Source organism: Saccopteryx leptura, chromosome 11 (genome assembly GCF_036850995.1).
Source record: "Saccopteryx leptura isolate mSacLep1 chromosome 11, mSacLep1_pri_phased_curated, whole genome shotgun sequence".
Lineage (NCBI taxonomy): Eukaryota > Metazoa > Chordata > Mammalia > Chiroptera > Emballonuridae > Saccopteryx > Saccopteryx leptura.
Window position 1 is genome coordinate 22,878,001 of NC_089513.1, and position 22,413 is coordinate 22,900,413.

A 22,413-nucleotide genomic window follows, 5' to 3' on the forward strand; every position below is an offset into this window, starting at 1 on the left:
GCATTAATATGGGTCCTGTTTGCAAGTTTATGAAAGAGCCATCTTTCAGTTCACTGAGAACAGACTCTAGACTATGTCGAGTGTCAATTCAGTCCTTATAAAGGAGTAGGAAATCCATGCCAACTAGCAAAAATTCCTTCTCCCCTGCAGTGAAACTGAGGCACCTTCCAGTTCAAAACGCAAGAGGTTCCATTTGAAAATTGATAAAAAATGGGAACTTTAGTTCACGGCCCCTTTAAAAGACATAAGCTAGCAGGAAACAGGTTAATTAGATGTTTGGTTCACAGAATAGAGCAGGTTCTCTGTGAGATAAAGAAGTTAAAGAAAATAACACATGAGACAAGAGAAGGAGGAGGAGGAGGAGGAAGCAGAGGAAGAAGAAGAAAGGGGCGGGGCAGGAGGAGGAAAATGAGGGGAGGAGATTCCTGCTATTACCTCAGATCTTGGGCGAAGACAGAAGTCTGCGAGAGGGCTTCTGAGGACGCGCCCCGGGACTGCACAGAAGTAAGCACCTTGCACAAGTGAGGTGTAGTTAGCAATGCAGTTCATTTTTATTAGTTATAAATAAAGTACAAAAAATCCACCAAAAGTGAATCTAAGCATTTACACAATTCCTAATGTCTCCGCCTTTTCATTGATGCACTATTGCTTTAATATTCATAATAAATATTTTTCTAGCTTTCTGCTATAAAATAGTCTATGTAGCAAAATGTTGCACAGCACAACAGAACAGAACAGCAGGAGGATTACAAAAAAGGACAATCAACACTGAGGATAATCCTTTCACTTACCAGGGGCAACCAAAGTACCCCCCTGGAGGGCCTGGTGCAGCTGGCTTCTCAGCTGAGAAGTGGGCTACAGCCAAGGCCAGGGGTGGGGCTGGGGGCAGGAAGGCTGGGTGAGGAGGGGGGGGGGAAATAGGCCAGCCAGGGCAAAGGGCCCCTTCCCACTCTGCCCCTGCAGAGCAGCATAAGGCATGACCATCCAGGAGCCTTGCCAAGAGGGCAGTGTCCACCAGGCCCAGCAGTGTGGTGGTCGTGCACCCTGGTGGGTGACTCCACAGGTCTTCTCCAGGGAAAGCAGGAGGACAAGGCTCCAGAGCGGAGGCAGAAAGGGAAGCTGGGCAGGCAGCAGGCAGGAAGCCCAGGGAACAGACCCACAGTCCGGCCAGGACAAAGTTGGGGCTTAAGGAGCACGCCCGGCCCAACCATCTCTCTAAGCCTGACCAGGCAGTGTGGCAAAGTGGGCGTCCACTTCCTCCCCTGTCAGCACCATCCCAGGGGCCTCATGTGGAGGGTGGACTTCTCCACCAGGTAAAGGCAGTGATGTCGAGAGGCAAGAGGAGAAGATGGGCTGGAAAGGAAGGGAGGGAGGAAAGGAGGGAAGAGGCAGACATGAAGAGAGCGCAGGAGGGGTCCTTCCACCCGGGCCGAGTCCAGCCTGCTGGGAGGCTTCTCCTGGGGGCATGGACCTCCTTCCTCTCCTGTTAGCTCAAAGGCCTGGACTCACAGCTGGCCAGAATCTGAGGTGACTGCTTCCCCAAACCCTCCCCTAGCATTCTGCCTGAGGGTGGTGAGACTGGAGCCCCCCTCCCATCCTCCACAGCAGCCCCCACTCCTGCCCAAAGCTCTGTGGAGCAAAGGCTGAGAGTGAAGAGATGCTAAGGGGGAGAAACCATGAGTCTAAGATCTGTGTCCTAATCTATTGTCAAGGGTGATGCCTCAACAAGGGTCTCCAAAAGACGATAGGATAGGGTACTACTCCCAACACCATAGTGTGGGGATTACCCCATCCCCCCAGCTAACAAAACATGGATTTCAGCTCACTCTCCATGTGACTGTCAAATCTTGTCAAAGCACATGTCCTATGTCCAGGGATGAGTCCACCTGTCCTGCCTCCCTGTCTCCCCCAGGACACTGCCTGTAACAGGACAGAAACCCTCCGGTGTCTCCTTTGAGCAAATCCACTGGGTAATTTCTCAGTCTACTCTCTTCCTCTCTTTCCTCGCCTCTCTCTTCCTTCCTTTCTTCTCCTGAAAGGGTGAGATGGCGCAGCATGGTGGTCTCCCACTGGGTCTGAGTCCCAGGGACAGACCCTCCAGCTCACCTCCGACCCCCAGCCCAGGAGACAGACGTGGAGATGCCAAGGGACTTGCTCCAAGGACATGGATTTGGTCTAGTAAGTCAGGGGGTTTTTTTGTTTTTTGTTTTTTTGGCTTTCAGATGTTCCTGCTGATCATGTCCAAAGAGAACATTCTGGAACCAAAGAGATTTGGAGCTCAGGTGGAGACAGCGACCTCCAGTGTCCCCAGCCCTTCCTCTGAGGGCGGAGCAGTGTGGGCTGAGGGTGTGGGAAAGGCGAGAGAAGAAGGAAAAACAGGTTAATGATGGGAAGGAGGGGGCTTGAGAGGTAAGGGTAGCAAGTGAAAGGATTACCCCAGTCTGCTGACGAGTGCAAATTATATTTATATATGTGCTAAATACAGTCACTATATTGGAGTTTTTCACTAGGTCACAGCATACAGAATCAAAGGTTTGCATTTCGTATGGAATGTATCCAAAGAGGCCAGCACCACAGTAGGACAGCTTGCAATCACACACCCTGATAGTTTGGACGAAATAAAGTTCGCGGAATTTTATTTAAAATTTTTTTTTTGTATTCGTAGTTGTCATCGTACCAATGCATGCAAAGCATTCCACTCCCAGAAACAACGCCAAAATGAGGTAATAGGAGTAATAAAAAAAATTAGTATCCTTTCTAAATAAATAAATTATAATTAAAAATGCAAAACAACTATAAAAATAATTAAATAAGAACCCACAATATCTACAAGTTAGTCATAAATTATGATTGTTAAATATAAGGCATTTAAACTCACAAAACCCTGTAAACTAGCAACGTGCCATGATTTTTGTTTTTTGTGTTTTTTTTTTTTTTCATTTTTGTTTTTCTATCAGCTGAAATCGCTCTAGCATTTGCTCTACGCGCGGGCAGGAGATGAAACACGAGGGGGACCTGACAGACGTTGCTACAGCCCCACGCGGGGAGTGTGTGTCCCGCCGGCCGGCGGGGGGCTTGGGGGATTTCTTCAAGAAAAAAAAAAATCTGGTGCTTTTTCTTCACCATTGAAAAAACTGTGCTTGTTCATTAGGCGTAAAGAGTTAAGAATACTTGCACGGAGGCTGGGAACATTTGCAAAGAGGAGCTTGAGTCTGCCACAGGTGGTGGGCAAGGGCTACAGGGCCCAAGGGGGTCCCGGCGAGTGGAGGAGCCCCGTGCTCCCGCCCGCTGCCGGCGCAGGCCGGGCTTGTGGCGTCGGTTTCAGTGACTGGTGTCCTCGGTGGACCCACCGCAGCCAGGGCTGCTCTGTGGCGAGGAGGCCCGACTTGATCCTGGGGCGGCTCGCGCCCCAGAAGGCACTCATGCGTCTCAGTCAGGAAAGGGTCTGAGTCCCTGGAGTTGAGCAGAAGGAGGAGGACAGGGGGTCTCCCCTCCTGGAGGTGGTGGGTGTGAGATGCTGAGGCCTGAGCCTGCCTCTTCTCCCCTCTTCCCGGCTCCCTGACAATGGGGGAGGGGCCTCGAGGGGGCAGATCACAGACACCCTGTCCTCTCTTCTCAGCCGGAAGCTGCCCAGCTAGAGGAGCTGGGAGGTGCCTGGGTCCACGTCACCTCCTGTGCCCACCTGCAAGGTAAGAGGGCCCCAAAGAAATGGAGAGAAGAGGGCTTTAGGTTCTAGCCCAAAGCCAGCAGCTGGCCTCTTCCCACCAGGTGGTCCCCTCCACCCTGATCAGTGCCTAAAGTTAGCCTGGGGCACTCAGGGGGCCTACAGAACACTGGGAGGAGGAGGAGACTACAGCCCACTCAGCCTCTAAAGCAGATATTGGTGCCCACAGCACGGCATTTCAACAGCTCAGTTGGCACACAGCTCTAATGACTTGAATGATGTATTGATGTTAGGTAGGATCAGAGAATGTGAGTGTTGGAAGGAAATTCAGCAAGCATCCAACCCAACCTCCTTGTGTTACAGCTGAGGAAACTGAGGCCCAGAGAGAAGAAGGCAGGTTGCTAGCATCACCCACTCTGTCAGTGAAGAGCCAAGACTGGAACCAGGATGCCAGCTCTGGTTCCCCACTGACTCCCTCTACCTGCTAGCCTTTCAGACAGGCTTAGCGCTTAGCAAGAAGAGCAAGAGCCCAAGATTAAGAGGGGCGGAACCTTCCCTAGACCACCCGGCTACCTGCTGGTCAAAGCAGGTGGGGGAAATTCCCAACTTCCCAGGGCAGCTAGGACTAGCTTTCCCTGAAATTCTGACTCAGAAGTACTTTCCACACTGGTGGGGGTCTCCAGCCTTCAGCCCTGGAGACACTGTACACATCCTGGAATACTGAAGGGTCAGGGTCATGCTCATCGCCATTAACCTTGAATTAGACTGTTCACCATTTCTGTACTATTCTTTGTGTCTCAGCTCCTCAACTGCACTGGAAGCCCCTAGAGGCAGGGCTATTGTCTTTTTTGCTATTGTCTGTCCGGACACCTGCGGCAGGCACTCAGTAAAGATGCCACAGTCTGAGTGGGATCCTTGAATCATCCTCCCACCAGAAGCCACCTCCCTGACTCTCTCTGCCTGCCAGTATCCAGAGCAGCCATCCCTCCAGCTGACAGCTCTGGTTGTGCTAGAAGGTTCTACCTCAAGCCAAAATCTGCCTCCCAATCATTTTGACCCATTGGTCCTGGTTTTACCCTTTGTAGCAGCAATGTAAACTTCAGTTTCCTTCATCTTATGGAATTTCTTCATATACGTGATATATATCCAGCCCCCCTAGTCTTCTCTTATTGGTATAAGGGCATTGAGACTGGGTGGGAAGAGGCTTCGAGGGCAGTGCAAATGAGGGAGAGGAGGGGAGGGGGGAAGGAAGAGAGCAGAATTCCAGCTCAACTGATGTTTTCCACCGAAAAATAAAGGAAGTTGGGTGGATCTGGTGGAATTTGGTAGGTCCTGCCATCTCTCTGCTCCCATTGAGGTTCAGAGAAACTGTGGGTGGTGCAGAAAAGACATACTGTGCGGTGTTGCCTGGAACATCCAGGCCTGTCTTTCCTACCAGCCCCACCCCTAGACCCCAAGGAGGTTCCCAGGAGAGGTTGGATGTGTTGGGCAGATAGTGTTATTCTTCCTCACAGCAGCTAGGTGAGGTAGAAGAAGTGGAAATGCGGATGCACTGTTGTTTCTCCCCGCTCTAAGGAGAAGGAAACTGAGGCACACAGAGAGAAAGGGACTGGCCCAAGGTTATCAAAGAGTCAGAGAAAGATTCAGGGGCTAGGGACACAGTGTCTCCCAAACTCAGCCAACAGGGTCTCAGGGCCAGAGCCACCTCCAAGGGACCCCATAAGGATTTGAGCCATCCCAAAGGAAGCTCAAGGTCCTCCTCAAGGTCACAGTATTTGACCTCAGCCCTTGAGTGCTAGCTGAGAGCACTTTGGCCAAGACTGTATCCTTCACCTACGCTATGTTATCCTCATCTGGTTAATTTTTTGCATAGGGAGGCAGTGGCCAAATTGCCTCTTTGTAACGGGGCAAGAGCGCAGCTGAAAGGAAGAAGCTGGCGTGAGCAGGGACATCCTGGCTCTAGAGAACATGGGGGCAACTTCTGTTGAAGGCTGGCCCCTCCTTGGTTCTGTGTGGAACTGGGCAGATGGCTGGAGCTAAGTAGGTGGGCTCTAGAACTGGGGATCCCTCTTTCAAGACAATTCACCTCTAATCCACTCAAGCTCTACCTTGCCACTCCCAGCCGAGCCCCTCAGAGGTCTACCTAAGACCTCCATCTGCTCCCTCTCCAGTCCTCTCCTCTCCCGGGCGCCCCCTTCCATGCTCCGTGCATTGTAAACATGAGAAAAACAAAAGCAAAGGGAAAAACCAAAACAGAAAACAAAACAAGGACCACCCACCCTCCCGCCTCCCCTTTATTCATCGTAAACAGGATTTGGCTTTTTTTTCTTTTCACTTTTGATTTCTTTTCCCCTTTCTCTCATAAAGACGGGAAGATTTGGGCTGTCGTTGGTTGGTTCAGTCAGGCACCAAAACAAGAAACTCAATGAGAAATATTTGGTGCGAATTCGGTAATAGCGACATGTCCACCACAAGATGACTAGAGCACCACACAAAACATTTTTCTTAAGCTAACATGCTCCGGCTGCCATCCACAGAAATAGCTAGAGACCCCTACATGGTTTCTACGTGGTCGAGAGGTATATATACAATCCTTCAAAGGACAGGATTGAGGGGCCGGTCTATCAGCTAGGACCTTCAGGACCATGTCTAGATTCTCAGCAGCGTGGGCCCCCCCTTCCCACCCTTGCTCGGGGCACGGCCAGCTCCCTCCCTCCAGCGCAGCGAGGCAGATGGGGACGGTCACTGTTCTGGATGGGCAGGTCCTCCCCGACCCTCCTTCCCCTCAGACACTGATACCACCAACTCCTCTTTCCACAGAATGTGCTTGCAGGCTTTTCCTCTACATCAAATGGCTCAGAAGGCAAAGTTTGGCTGCAAGGGCTATGGCCGTGGGGGGACCTGGTGAAGGAAAATGGGGTGTCCACTGGCTACTCCTCCTTCAGCTGTCAGCTCCCAGTTGTGTCTCAATGTCCACCCGGCAGATGGGGCATTTCTTGCTCATGGCGAGCCACTGGTCCACACAGAGTTGGTGAAAGAGATGCATACATGGGAGGCGCCTAGAAGAGAGAGGAGAGTCAGATAATGGCTGAGGGGGAGGGGCCCAGGGCCACTCAAGGGACGGGGAGACCCACACCCAGGGCGACTGGGGAACAGGCCAAATAGGGGCTTGGGAGCTCTGCCGTGGAGTGAGGCTGTGGCTGGAAAGTCATGACAGGAAGGAGAGCCCCAAAGGCCTCCTCCTCCGTGAAGCCCTTTCGGTTCAGCCTAGAACACAGCCATGACTTTGTCTTACCCATCCAGGCCAAATATCAGGCTGTTCTTACTATCTACAAGTCCACACCCAGAGGCACCACACATCTAGAACATTCCAGACCCTATCTTCCTGGAACAACCATGAAGCACACTGTGGCGCACATGTGTGTGTGTGTGTGTGTGTGTGTGTGTGTGTGTGTGTGTGTGTGTGTGCGCATACACTCACACATGCAAGCAATCCTCACCCTGACACAAAGCATGTGATGGGTCACTAATACGGACGAGGGTGGGGAGAGGGAATCCAAGAGGCAGCCTCCTACCTCACATCTTCTCCATCTTCCAGCATAGACAGACAAATTGTGCATTTCTCATCGGTGTCCGACTCCTCCCCCTCTTCCTTCTTGCCCTTGCCGTCCTGGGGTCTTCTCTGTGAGAGGCAAAGGAGGAGCCTTTGTTACCTGGAGCAGACTCTCCTGGTGGTCCCGGCCTTTCATCCACAGCCTTCCACCTCCCTCCCCCGGTGAAGCAATCTCTTCTTAAGCTCTGAAGTAAGACCCAGGCTTCTGTGCTCCTCCCAGACCTTTCATCCTGCCTCCTCTCCAACCCCTCGTCCTTGCTGACAAATACAGAGAGTTAAAGCCCAGTGAACTTTATTATTGTTGTTCCAGGCAATTCATGTCCCAGGCATCAAGTGTCCTAGAAGCATCGAGTTTGGAAAGGAATTGGGTGAGATGGCTATGTGCACAGATCGCTTCACCTTCTTTATTCCCCTTGTCCTGTCCACTCCTCCTCACACCCTTTTCAGTCCAGATCGCTGCCTCCTTTTCCTCCACCTGAAGGTCCAGCATGCTTTATTCATCCATCCATCTATGTACACAGCTCACAAAAATTAGGGGATATTTTATAGCTTCATATTTATTTTGAAATATCCTCATAATTTTTGTGAGTAGTATATTTATTCATCTATTTTTTTCTTCTCTCCCTTCCTCCCTTTCTCCCTTTTTACCTTTCCTTTTTTCTTTCTTTCACTTACCAATGTCTATTAATTTTTTCATTACTTACTAGATAAAGGCAAAAATCTTCAACCTGGAGTTACCATCTATCACTTGTACCACACTGTTACTTTATGTTGTTGGGTTTCTCTTCCTATGCAGAACGTTTCTTTAAGATAGGCACTAGTTCCAACATGACATTAGTCATTGTGCAGGTACTGTTTATACTTTATTGACTTTAATTGTCCTGTTTTAAACTCTACGATAATTACTTGAAAAGAGTTAACCATTATGTGGGAAGTTTTAAGCTCTTGGATGGCACGGACCACGATTCACCCTTCTTTAGGTATCACCCAGACTTGGTTCATCACTGATGCTCAATAAATATTCTGGGAGGAAGCAATATAATCAGTGAATGAAATATGCCTCTACCTTTCTTGTTCCCATCTCCGTGCTGTGCCATGAAGCAGTCTGATGACAGCCACGGGAAGAAAACTAGCCCTTCTGTCCCCTCTCTAGTGATAAACAGACTTAAATGTCTTTTTGCCAAGAGAAATATCTGAAAAGTCCCAAGACGACGACCACCCAGAAAATGACTATGACCTTGGGTCCAGGCCTGGAGGCCAGGTCTCCCCAATCTGGTCCCCAGCACTCAGCTCTGGAGTTTCTTAGTCTGATCTGTCTAGAGGCTACTGTCACCTCACTGGGACATATAAAAATATCCACATCTTCTGCTCTAAGCCTTCCTGTGCCCTACAACCCACTGCAAACCATAGGCAGCTGCAATAATTCCCCTTATCCAGAATCCAGAAAATCAGAATTACATTCCTAGTCCCATATAATTGTCACGGCTTTGGAGTGTGACTAGAGTCCTGATGATCTGCCTAAGAGCCTGGCTGTGTTTGCTAGTGGCCTTCTTTTAATTAGTCCTGAGGAAAAAAGAGAAGTTCAATAACTATTCACTGATTTTCTATTGTTTATTCACCATTAGTCATGATTTCCTTCTTATAGTTAATCATGTTAATTTAATAGCTATACCTTGTTTTACTACATCTAATCTACATTTTTTAAACCAGTCTCTTTTCAAAACTTACTCTGCTTCTTATTTTGTATTTTTAATCTTTCAGGTTTTCTGGGTTTTGTCTTTTTCATTATCTATGTAACCTTTTTTTTCTTTATTTTTATTTTTACAAGAGACAAGAAAAGATGATAGAAAAACTTAAAATTATATATGAAAAATCAGATACAAGGAAACTACACGAAGAGCCCTAACATTAGCTCACAAGGGCCTCAGGTTATCACGTAGTGGGTGAGTCCTCCCCCTCGAACCTCTGACAGCCGCCGGCAGTGCCGTAAGATATTGAGCATCACATGAAACCTCTTGTCAACTTTCAAAGCTGTGAACTCCTTTATGTCCGCTTCCACTATAAAATAATGACCTTTGGTATCCTTTGTTTCTCCATCAATGAATCTGTGATAGAGATTTCTGTTCACAGAACTCATAGTAGACTTCTTTGGGTGATGTAGGATCTTATATTTACTAACTATTGCTTTGTTGATTTCTTTAATAACATCATTAATTTGACAATAGGTTAAGCGGGATTTCATGTACATAGGAATGCCATTAAACTCCTCAGACGTTATAAATGGCATTTCTTTAATATTCCTTTGCTCTTTAGAGGGCTTCTTTGTAGCTGCAGGATCCTCAACCCTGATAGGTCCTTCATGGTCATCTGATACGTTAACAAAGTTCTGGGTTATTGTGACTTGAGGCAAATGGGGAGGAATGTTTTCTTTGAGATGTTCCACATCTTTGTAATCTTCTTCAAGAGATTCATAGAGTTCCTTAAGTGAATTGGTAGCTTGTTCTTGATACTGAATCTCCAATTCCAATTTATTTAGAAGGTCATTTACTAACATGATCTCATCCCCTATTTTGTTTAATATAGTCTTCAAGTTAGGTTCTTGACATTTTAGTGTCCTTGGCAATATTCAAAATATTGATGCCAGAGTGCCTTTGAATCACCATTTGAAACAAAATTGGCGCTGGCTGGTTGGCTCAGTGGTAGAGCGTCGGCTGGCATGTGGATGTCCTAGCTTTGATTCCCGGTCAGGGCACACAGGAGAAGCAACCACCTGCTTCTCCAGGCCTCTCATTTCCCCTTTGCCCTCTCTCTCTCACTTTCTCTTCCCCTTCCACAGCCATGGCTTCATTGATTAGAGCAGGGGTCCCCAAACTTTGGACCATTGGAGGGCCGGACTATAAAAAAAAAAAACTATGAACAAATCCCTACGCACACTGCACATATCTTATTTTAAAGTAAAAAAACAAAATGGGAACAAATACAATATTTAAAATAAAGAAGAAGTAAGTTTAAATCAACAAACTGACCAGTATTTCAATGGGAACTATGCTCCTCTCACTGACCACCAATGAAAGAGGTGCCCCTTCCAGAAGTGCGGGGGGGGGGGGCAGATAAATGGCCTCAGGGGGCCGTAGTTTGGGGACCCCTGGATTAGAGCATGTTGGCCTGGGCGCTGAAGACAGCTCCTTATCTGTATAACTTTAAGTTTAACTTTCAGAGTTTAATATTTATTTTATCTCTTTAGTCCTTCCTTTCTCATTGTCCTTAACTTTCCTTTTCACTTGGATGCTATTGATTTCAATTTTATGTTGTTTTCATATCTTTTCCTAATTTTTACTCTTTTTTTATTTTTTGGTTTGATTATTTTTGTATTTTTAATTCTTATATCAGTACTATTTTAAAAATCCTTTCTTGTTTTATATTATTTCACTCTCAGTTTAAAATTTTTAAGATTTTTTTTTTTACATCTTACGTGGCTCCTAAACTTTATCATTTCTCATTTTAAATTATTCTTTATTTATTTATTTATTTATTTATTTACAGAGACAGAGAGTGAGTCAGAGTTAGGGATAGACAGGGACAGACAGACAGGAACGGAGAGATGAGAAGCATCAATCATTAGTTTTCCGTTGCATGTTGCGACACCTTAGCTGTTCATTGATTGCTTTCTCATATGTGCCTTGACCGTGGGCCTTCAGTAGACCGAGTAACCCCTTGCTTGAGTCAGCGACCTTGGATCCAAGCTGGTGAGCTATTGCTCAAACCAGATGAGCCCACGCTCAAGCTGGCGACCTCGGGGTCTTGAACCCGGGTCCTCAGCATCCCAGTTTGACGCTTTATCCACTGCGCCACCGCCTGGTCAGGCTATTCTTATTTTTTTATACAATTTTTATTCCCCTGATTTTCCCTTTATTCTTGTAAATTTTTAACTCTTTAGCTCATTGATTTGGGCCGTTTTTCCTTTTTATCTTTGTGTTTGTCCATTTCCGTCTGTCCTCGCAGCCTCTCGCAGGGACGGCAGGCAGAGCGTGTGGCCCTGGCAGGAGTGAGCACACCCTGGTCGGGGCCCCGGAACGCTCCGGGCCCCTGAGCACACCTCCTTCCCTTCCATGTTCTTCAACAGCTTGAAGCTCTCTCTTTCTGAAGAATGATCATTTTTTCCATGCAGATATCCTTAATTACTGAAATGTGTCACTTCCTCCTTTAGCACATGACCCATGTCTGACACATAGAAGATACTCAAATGTTGGTTGAAATCACATGGATAAACTCAGTGCTTCTACGAGGAGGTGCACAAACCAAGACTCATGGTCTTTGATGTTGACCCCATGGGTCTAGAACAAGTGAACCTCACGCCCAGGGGAGAGCAGCTCACCACTGCTGAGCACTCAGCACTCCCTTGGCGCTGTGCTGAGCTGTGCACGTGCATTGCTCCGCTGACTCCTCAGAGAATCTCATAGGGTAGCTACTACTATATCATTCCCATTTTACATGCAACAGGGCAGGGAAGGGGTCAGAAAAGCCAGGCAAGTTGTCCGAGCTACACAGCTATTAGTGGTAGTTACTGACTGAATGTCTGTGTTTCCCCCTCCCCACCCTCCATTCAGATGTTGGCGCCCTAACCCCTAAAGTGATGATATTATGAGCCTTTGGGAGGTGATTAGGTTTAGATCAGGTCACTAAGGTAAAGTCCCATGATGGGATTAGTGCCCTTCTAAGAAGAGAAAAAGACACGGGAGCTTCTTCTCTCTACCATGTGAGGACAGAGCAAGAAGACAGCCGTCTCTGCAAGCCCAGAAGAGAGCCCGTCGAGAACCAAATCTGCCAGTGCATCGATCTTGGCTGAAGTGTCACCCAGTCAGCGGTATTTTGTTATCGCTGCCCAAACTGACTGAGACAGTAGTACAACTGAAATTCACAACTGTCTGATTCCAACACCAGTGCTCACAAACACTGCATCCCAGCACTTCATGAGGAGGTGCACATGAGGCTTGGCCATTATGAGCATGTTCCTGTGCTAAGCTTTTCAGCACTTGCAAAGCTTTTCATTCTAAAAACGTTAAAAAATATTTATTTGTTTCATATCAGGCTGTATATTTAGAGCCATTTTAGTTTACAGGAAAATTGAGCAGAAAATGTAGTATGCTCCCATTTCCCTCTGCCTCTCAACAAACACAGTCTGCCCTGTTATTAACATCTCCTATTAGTGTGATGCATTTGTTATAATGGGTGACACACTAGTATTAAATGAAGTCTGTTCATTTCGGGTTTATTTACTTTGTGTTAAACAGTCCTATGGGTTTTGACAAATGCACAATGCCATGTGTCTACCATTACAGTATCATACAAACAGTTTTGCTGCCTTAAAAATCCTCTGTGAATACCTATTCTTTCTTCCCTCCCTCTCCTACAGCCCCTGGCAATGACTGATCATTTTATTGCCTCTAATTTTGCCTTTTCCAGAATGGTATATAGTCAGAATCATACAGTATACAGCCTTTCCCAGCTGGCTTCTTCCACTTAGTAATATGCATTTCAGGTTTCTTCGTGTCTTTTTATGGCTTACTAGCTCATTTCTTTTTATCATAGGATAATATTCCATTGTATGGATGTACCACAGTTTGTTTATCCATTCATTTATTAAAGGACATCATAGTAGCTTCAAAATCTTTTTAATTTCATTTTAAGTTTTTTTAAACTCGGATTCCTGGCTCTAATCCTAGCTAGGATTCCTGGCAGTAACTCTGGAACATCAACCTCTGTAGGTTTAGAGCAGAGCCTCCGAATCTGTGGCGTTAAATCTCCCCGGGTGATCCTGATGCTCCATGAGAATTGGAAATGCTGCTCTGAAGCCTTAGTTGCCCATTTGTCCACATGTGAGACTGAACTTAGAATTCTTTTCCAAGGTAATGTGCAGGTGCGCCCCTTGCCCCACTCAGATACTGACGTTCATTTCCTTGTGTACATTCTTTTTTTTTTTTAAGTGAGAGCAGGGAAGGTAGAGACAGATTCCCTCGTGCGCCCTGACCGGATCCACCCAGCAACCCCCGTCTGGGGCCAATGCTCTCAACCAAGCTATCCTCAGTGCCTGGGGCCGACGCTTGAACCAACCAAGCCACTGGCTGCAAGAGGGGAAGATAGAGAGAAGGGGGAAAGGGAGGGGAAGAGAAGCAGATGGTCACTTCTCACGTGTGCCCTGACCGGGATCAAACGTGGGACATCTGCATGCTGGGCTGATGCTCTATCCACTGAGTCAACCAGCCAGGGCCCCTCTGATCGTTCTTAATATACCCACTCACAAGGTCACATGTCCACACCTACGCAGCCTCCTCCCTTCCTGATAAGAGGCCAGCATCTCCCCTCCTGGTCACACCTGGCAGGAGCAAGGGAGAAGACCCTAGGAAGGCATCACAGCTTCGGAGCATCTGACCAGAACAAAGGCTTCTAGATTTTGGATTGTGCTTCTCTGTGGACAACCAGGACTAGGTAAACTAGACAAGCTATGCCTCCCCCACCCCCCACACTCACCCCTACTGCGCAGGCTGGTCTGCTGGCTGACTCACCTTCTTGTACTTGTGGGGGAAGGTGAACCTCTCGATGGTGTTCTGTACAGCTCCCCGAGGCACGTTTCCCAGCCTGTCCTCGAGCTGCAGCAGCTCCTGCACGGAGAAAAGTGTGGACATGTGCACACATGTGCAAAGGCACACGTATACATGTGGTAAGGTGGGAAGATGTTAGCAGGAAGCACTCACACAGCCATCAGAAGAACTTGTCTGAAAGACCGAAATATCTTTCCTCCTTCTCTCCCCTTTTCCCTCTCACTCTCAACCCCGAGGCTCCTCCTACCCACCCTGGCCCTACCCACCAGCAGGGGAAAAGGAGAGAGGACACGATGAATGGCAGTGATGAATGATAATGGCTTCTCTGCCAACCCCTCTGGAGCCTGGCTGGCAGGAGAACTCCCAGACGGAGGGGTGGGGTACCTCATAGCTTTCCCGCACAGCAGAGGTGTGTCTACTGGGGTTCAGTCCCTGGAGAGCAAGGAAGTGAAGCTGAGGGTAAGGGTAGTTTCGGATTTCATGGATGACCTGTTGGGGAGAAAATGCCTTGGATAGGATTCAAGGCTGCATGAGCCCAGCGTCTGACTCCTCCTCCCATAACCGCCAGTCTGCACACCCTGTGAAATTACAGGCAGAAGTTCCTTTTCTCCTGCTCCCGGGTCTTCCTCACCTCCTCAAGAACCAGGCTTGCCCTGGGCCAGTCCCAGAAAGAGTAACAACATCAATAAAGCAACACCTCATCTGATGGGACATTTATTCCATGCCAGGCACTGTCCTGAGCCCTTCACATAACTTACAAATTTAACGGTCTCCTCTGAGTTGTAATGTGCGTGCAATTACTACCCCCATGGTATGGATACGGTAAATGAGACACAAGCAGATTAAGTAGGCGGCCCAAGGTATACAACCGAGTGGCAGAACCATGATTTCAGACTTAAGCAGTTGGGGGACAGAGTCAATTCCCTTTTCCTCGACTCCAACATTTCAGGGGAAACCAAAAGACTCAGTAACCAAGACAAAGAATATTTTAATGCAATAGTTAAAATTAAAACTAACATAAAGAATCTGAAATGAACAAAATGTCAAAAATTTAAATAACGAGGGCCTCTGCCCTTGCGTGGTGTGGCCTCACTCACCTCACCCTGGCCCAGGTGTGAGTCAGAGGGCCAAGTGTCCAGCAGAGCCCCAAATCTTTCTCACTGCACGACCCTAGCCTATTACTGAACCTTTCTATGCCTCAGTTTGCCAGCCTGTAAAATAGGGATATTACCCTTTCATGTGGGGTTATTGAGAGGCTTGAATGAAATAATTCACATCAAGTGCTTAGACCAGTGCCTGGTATGCAGTAAGTGCTCAGTAAATGTTAGCTTTTATTCTCAGGAAATGGTGCTTTCTAATCGAACTACTGAGATTGCGCACCCACATGCCTCATTTTACAATAAGGAGGCTGAGGTGCTGAGTGGGTCAAGGCAGAGGCAGTGGCTGGCAGGCTGGGGTTCTGCTTTGGGGAGGCCCCATGAAGACGCTGTCTGAGAATAGAAGGTTTTCAGTCTTTTGCTACTTTAATGGAACAAAAGAATGGAGGAATGGAGGAACACCTTCACCTCCATTCCACGCAGCTCACAACGTGCCCAAGCTCTGATCCATCTGTCGGCAGCCTCGGCACCCTACAGTGACAAGATACCCAGCCCCCTGCACAACGCAGACTGGGTCAGCAGGCCAGGCCCAAGGGTCACCTCAGGGTCTCATTGCTTCTTCACACCAGTCCTGGGAGATGGGCCAGGCAGGTGTCTTCACCCCACTTCACAGATAAGTAAAACTAATGCCCAGAGAGGCGCTGACCTTGACAAATGAACTAAGTGACATCAGACAGGGTTCAGGCACCTCCCTGCCCACTTGTAGGCCTGAGCCTCTCCCCACAATCCACACGAGGGAGCCACCCCTTCCTCCCCTCCAGTGCCCCACCCAGTTTTTTCAGCAGTAAGAGCTTCCAGTCCAACAGGTGCCCTCAGGCCACAGTGGGAATGAATTGGGGGGCAGCTGGCCCGTTGGGGAGCAGGACACAGGGGAGCCACAGGCCTCGCCCACCATGTCTCCCAGTGGGCAACAGGGAGCCAGCCTCCCGGCAGAGCCCTCACTCACCATCTGCGTGGAGGAGGAGTTTCTGGGAAAGTGGTGCATTCGAGGCGTTGCTAGGTAATGCTGATAGTGCTGAGGGACAGGCCGCACCTGGAACTGAGCAGGGCTCAAGCCAGCGTCCACACTGAGATCCCTGCGGAGACACGGTTGCAGTGAGCCACAGGGGGTTACTCGGCCCTCAGGTTACGGAAGGGACCTCAGGCACCAAGCCCCGCGTGTAGAACCAGAGTCACACATGTCCAGAGCTGCAAGGAACTGGGCCTCAGCTCGCCTGTCTCCTCTCTTTAGAGAGACAGAAATGAGACTCAGAGAAGAAACGGGCTCTGCAGGGTCTGAAGGGGCTAAAACAGCTGAGACCTCACACAACTTCTTAACACTAAGCATCCTCCCAAGACACAACCGCCCTGCCCCCAAGAGAATGCTAAAAGAAAAATGCAAACAGAATTGGTCAGGTATTTGGGGCAAAGACAAGGTCCAAATAAAGTGGAGGGGGTGGCAGAGGCCCTACTTCCACCCCCTTGGAGGACAAGTTATCCTGGACCACACCCTCCACCCCACTCCCCAAAGTATAGGGAAATTTATTTCTCTAAAAAATTGATCAATTAATGCAACTGAAAAGGAACCAGGGCTTCTTAAGGGAAAAAAATGGCTAATTTCAGGTCTGGAGCGTGAGACGTACAAAATGAGATTGAGTGAAACATTTTGTCATAACTGAAAGCAAGGTACTTAGCAAATATGACCAGGGTCATGTCAAAACCATCCTGAGGAGGCTGCATCTGACCAGAGTTTGGACAGTTTGTATGTCAATGAGCTAACTGCAATAGACTGAAACACATCAAATAGGTACCAATCCACCAGGATGAAATGATGCTAAAGAAAACTGGTCTCTTTGAAGGATGCCAGGGAACCAATGCCTCATTTTGAAAACTAGTAAATGAAAGGGGAGAACCAAATATTTATCTAATCTTCCTTCTGTTAACTGTACTTCAGGGCAACCAAGTAGTTGATGAAGGGTAATTTCTCTTTGTAAAAGTTTTCTAGCTAATAACTGAGTAAGGAATGACTGAATTATCTGTCTCCCTTTTGTGTACCTTAGAGAAATAAAGGATCTTGCAGGCAAAGATCATCAATTGCTATTAACATCTCAAAAGGGGAGACAACCTGCTGGAAGAAACACCAACTTTAAAGTGTTTTTACCAAATAAATAAGAGCTGAACCCAAACGTGCTCAAACCTTGATCTAAGTGCCAATGTGAGGAGAATGTAAACTGAAGAACATCACAATGATGCCACCAGAGTCTGACCGGCAGAACTATGGAAAAACAATACCCAATTTCTTCAAGACATCGTGCAGATATGATTAAAGGGATTTCTGCTTCCAGTCATGACAAATATATAATATAATGTATATATTCCTATATTTTCTATATATATTAGCCTGGATGCCTGCAATAACTTCTGATGAGTATGTCCTTTGGAAAATGAGCTATACTCTTGTATGCAGTTAGAAGCAAACTTAGAAATTCACTAGTCCAGCCCCTGTTTCGGCAGGCCCATCTGAGGCTTGAAAGGGCAGTCAGTGCCTTATCCATGGTCCTTGGCTAGCCAATTAGGCCACCAGGATTTCTGACCCTTGTCTGGGCTTATCCCATGACTTGCCTAAGTGAAGGAATTCCACGGGGCACCCTCATATAGCTGAAGCTCTGACTCTTAGCATTTACCCAGCAGTCTCAGGGAACCCAGAGATTAAAGCAGCAAAGAGACATTCAGAGAATTCTACCAAAACAAAGTCCCAAGGAACTGGAAACAGAGTCTCCTCATTTCCAAGAAAGCTGCCTAGAGAAGCAAAAGGCACCTCGGCCTTCAGACGAGAGGGGTGATCTGGCCGGGTTGGACCTGGTGGGCTCTGGGCTTCCTTCATGTCAGCTCATCAGGAAGTTCCTTCCTAAGCCCGGGGTCCCAGAACAGGGGCTGCTGCTCAGACCTGAGGAGCCTGGGCTGGGACTTGACAGAGGAGACATCAGCGCCTGGAGAAGCAGTGCCTGCCACCTTCCTGCTGTTGTCACTGGCCTGGCTAGTTTTAGAAGGAGTCACAGAGATACTCCCAAAGGCCTGGAGCCACCAGGTTGCCCAGAATGGTGCCTTGGAAATTTCTCGCGGACATTGTCTCAAAACACAAATTTATCAGTTGTGTCTAAACATCCAACTGAACTTTGTCTTCCACTGCCAAAGGCCTTGGAGCATGGAGTAGTCTGGTTGCTCCACTGACCCTTAAGTTCTTGGCCCGGGGCTTGCTCCAAAAGTGTGGGTCAGGAGGCTGTGCCAAGGCAGGCCTGCCTGTGGGGGGCGGACAGCAGGAAGTTCTTGTCTGCCACCCACCCTCCTTCCCAGGTCCCGGGGCCAGGAGGCCTCGCCTGGGCAGGGCCAGGGTTCAGTGGCAGAGCCGGGAGCCATCTGCACTGGGGGTCAGAGTTGGAACTGCAAAGCCGGACTGTCATAGAAGAAGCACAATGAGGGTGGAGACCCTGGAGCAGGGGCTCAAGGCCAGGGTCAGGTTACCCAGCCTGGGCAGAAAGGGAGCACGCATCCTGGTTGGAGAAGCTGCTCGGGTAGAATTAAAATGTCCCACAGCAGGAGGGACAGGCCGGGGGCTGGACAAGGGCAGTTGAAGTGCCTCATCCCTGGAATGATTTAGGACAGAATTCAGTGGTTTCTGAGGTTATCTGAAGGAAATGGGGGAGGCTGCTGTCACATGCTCTCCACACCCTCCCTTCCAGGGCTCCTCGAGGAGGGTGAGAGCAGCCCCACCCCCATAATCCATTTCCTGCCATCTCATTTCCAGACCGGGCTTCTCCTGGCAGAAGAGGCCTCCCTGGATGCCATGGGCATGATCACAATTACAAAAGGCCCCTTGTCACAGGGGGGCCATCCCTTTCTGGAGCAGAGCTAATTACAAGGGAGGAGAAATTGTCACCTCCCCCTCTGTGAAGGGCTTCCTACATGGGAAGCGAGTACAGAACAGGAAGATAGGGCCCAAGAGTAAGCTCAGGTGGGATCAGGACAGGGACTTCCCAGCCTCTGGGGCCTCAGGCTCCATGTTTCTCTAGACAAGCAAGGATCAGGAATGCAGAGTGATTGAAGTGAGTGAGAAGGTTGCGGAGATTTGGCTAAATAAACAAAGCCGCCAAGGCAAACACCTGCACTGCTCCTCCTGACATCTCCCCAGGACAGTTCTCACCTGTGTCACCTGCCCAGTCCCCCTTGCCATGCCTGACCCTGTGTGTTTGTTCATCTTGCTCAGCCGGCCCTTTGCAAGGGCCCTGGGTGCTCCATGTGGGCTGGGTTGAATTAAATTGGATTGACTTGATGCTGAGGGACAGAATTCAATCCAAATTGCAATTAAATCTTCCTGATTTGAATCTGCTAATTAGACAAGCTGGCTGAAGTTGGCCGCCGTGCAATCTATCTTTAAAGGGAGTGTTCAGCTCAACAGAGTGTACCTGGGAACCAGCAGGGGCTGGGACAGAACCTGTTCAAACAACGGTTTCTTGCACTCACTTGGAAGCACTTTTTAACCTTCAATTAACCAGAATCATCCTTTTGAATCGTTTCTAGGTGTCCAGTCCTAGGATGCTCCCACAGCAACCCTTGACGAAGCTGGTCTGTGTGACTAAATGCTGAGAAACAGCACAACTGCACGTCCATTTTGTTTAATAGTCCATCCTTCCCTCTGAGGTGTTTCTGGGTTTTTGTATGTTTGTTTCTACATTCTTTAAAAACAAAAAAGTTTTCGACAGCAAAACCTCAGAGTTGCAAGGACAGTAACAAAGAATTACTGGATGCCCTTTACCCAGACTCCCCAAGAGTTAATGTTTTACCACTTTACTGCATTTCTATTTCTCTCCCTCTGTCTCTCTCTCTCTCTTTCTCTCCACATACATACATACATACATACATACATACACAACTTCTCCATGAACTGTTTTTCTAAACTATTTAAAAATAAGTTGAAGCCCTGGCTGGATAGCTCAGTTGGTTAGAATATCATTCTGATACAGCAAGATTGGAGGTTCGATCCCCAGTCAAGGCACATACAAGAATCAACCAATGAGTACATAAATAAGTGGAACAACAATTCAATGTTTCTTTCTTTCTCTCTCTCTAAAAGTCAATATAAATAAGTAAGGAAGTAGATAAATAAATAAAATAGGTTGCAGACACGATGCCCTTTACTTCTAATTACTTCAGGGAACCATACATGTTTCAGATCTCACCCAGGTTTAGATTAGCTCTCTCCTGAGCTAGAATCAGAAATTCTGGTGAAACTGAGCATCCAAAACCAAGCAACACTACATCCCAGGACAACAAAGACCTCTATCCCGAGTGCAGGAGGTTGCAGAAAGACTTCACAGGGACCAGGGCCTACAATACACCACACCCCACCCTCAGCCTCCCTCCCCAGCTTCTCCCTGAGTCCTTGCCTCCAATCTGCTGACTGTGTCTCATTGCTGGCATGCCCTGGCTCTTCTCTGTGTATTCCTTGAGTTTCACCCTCTCCAGGAAGCCTTTCCTGACTACCCTAGCTCCCGAGATTCTTTCTGCCCTCCTCCCAGGACTACTGGTTCCTAACCCTCATTAAGCTTAGAAAATGTTTGTATTTCCGCCCCCCCCCCCCGCAGGAGCATGAGCACTGAGCCCCAGTCTGGGCACATAGGTACCCAGCCACATCTGTGCTGATTTCCAGGACCAGGCTGAGTGGGGGCTATCTGGCCCTGAGGGTGACTGGGGACAGGAGCAAAGGCTGGGGCTTGAAGACCAGGCCGTGTGCACCACTCATGTGAAGGACACAGGAACTCCATGGATCAGATAAGAACCTCCACCTTCCCTCCCTCTCCCAGGGACCCCAAAGACTTACCAGTCAGTGCCCTCAGCCAAATACCTGGGCTGAGGTGTCTGGAGTTGGTGGCCAAAGTCAAAGCTGGGGTGGAGTCGGTGGGGGTGGACAGACACGCGCTCCTGACTCCGCCTGCACCAGAAGGAAAGGAGGGGCCACGGCGTCAGGGCTGCCCAGAGCCAGCCCAGCTCCCAGGAGCTCTCAGCAGCCCCAGCCAGTCTATAGAGCAGTGAGCTTTGACCCTCTTCCCAAACTCTGAGGAAGCTTCCCAGCTGGGCTGTAGCCAATAACTCAGGCATTCCTGCTCTCTTCGGCTGCCCACTGTACTGAAGCCTCTTCCTGGATGTGTCTGCTGCAGGCCACCTGCCCACCAGCCTCTCTGTCTCCTCTGCTCCCTCCCCTATTCCCCTTGTACTTGGTGGGCTGTCTTCAAGACACTCAGACCTGTGTCCAGCAGGCTCTCCCACCTCCATGCACCCCTGTTTCTGCCATGCTCTTCTCCTCTCCTTCACCTTTCTTTATACTCTTTCCAGCTATCACAGCCCAAGTCAAAGCCACCTCCTTCAGGAAGGCCTCCCTGAACGTTCTCCTCCCTCTGACTTCCTACAATACTCATCTTCCATCCCAGGCACCCAACCCATATATTTATGGGTACTTATGGCTTTGGAGATAGATCATCCAGTCTAGAGGTTCTCAAAGCACGCTCCCAACACCCCTGGAAACCCCTTCATAGGCGTGGCGAGCTCAAAAATATGTTCATAATAATATTATGATGTTAATTACTTTTTCATTCTCCCACAAGTGAGCACTGGAGATTTCCAGTAACTATGTGACGTGTGATTCTGCCACAGAAGCAGACATGGGAACACAGCTGTCTTCTAGGAAGCCAAGCATTAAAGGGATTTGCAAATATGTTTTTTAAAAAATGGGTCACTCTTCTTACCACATTAATACATAGCTATTTTTCAAAAACATTATTGGTGTTAACATATGAGTTTGTTGTTCCTTTTTAATAAATTCATAAATATTTTTAATTTCTGTTTTAATTTCTAATATAGTAAGTGTTGACAGCCATAACTGTACACACAGAGGTTCAAGGAGCACAGACCCGGTCTGTCTCTTTCTCTGGAAAGTTGGGACTCATGAGGGGAAGTGATTTACCCAAGATTTCCCAGCTCCTTTAGACCCTTCCATTAGTGTCCTCTAAGTTGACTCTCCATTTGCGTCATAGGTGGTCTAGACTAGGGGCTCTTCGAAGGCGGGGCTGAACCAGCCATGTCCTTTGGGATTCCTTTGGGATCTTGGGTTTTAGAACCAGGTGATCAGGAAGCTAGTGGGAAAATGAAGGGTCCTCCAGTCAAATCTCTCACAATGTGCAAAATGCCACTCTAAGCATCATTACTCACTGGTTAGCCAGCTCCTGTCCCGGTACCGGGGCAATGCGACAGGAACACACGCTAGCTACCGAGGGAGCCCACATGGAGTCAAGGTAGCACTCATTGCCTAAAACGAATTCCTCTAGGAGCAAAAGCTGCCTCTCACAG

The 22,413-nt window shown here is 48.3% G+C and overlaps 1 protein-coding gene and 1 pseudogene across 2 annotated transcripts in view; both read right to left on the bottom strand.

Moving 5' to 3' along the window:
- Positions 1-527: 527 nt before the first annotated feature.
- Positions 528-22,413, bottom strand: part of ARK2C (arkadia (RNF111) C-terminal like ring finger ubiquitin ligase 2C) — a 95,636-nt gene continuing 73,750 nt past the window's right edge. The window contains exons 3-8 of one of the 2 annotated variants that reach the window (XM_066352920.1): positions 20,891-21,001; positions 15,980-16,109; positions 14,261-14,365; positions 13,841-13,936; positions 7,240-7,346; positions 528-6,723 (exon numbers count right to left, since the gene is read on the bottom strand). In XM_066352920.1, coding sequence (XP_066209017.1) covers positions 6,606-6,723; positions 7,240-7,346; positions 13,841-13,936; positions 14,261-14,365; positions 15,980-16,109; positions 20,891-21,001 — 667 coding nt within the window. In that variant the 3' untranslated portion in view covers positions 528-6,605. The remainder of the gene's footprint in view (positions 6,724-7,239; positions 7,347-13,840; positions 13,937-14,260; positions 14,366-15,979; positions 16,110-20,890; positions 21,002-22,413) is intronic. The other variant, XM_066352921.1, reaches the window with a different exon arrangement.
- Positions 9,202-11,388, bottom strand: LOC136383441 (spindle and kinetochore-associated protein 1 pseudogene; annotated as a pseudogene).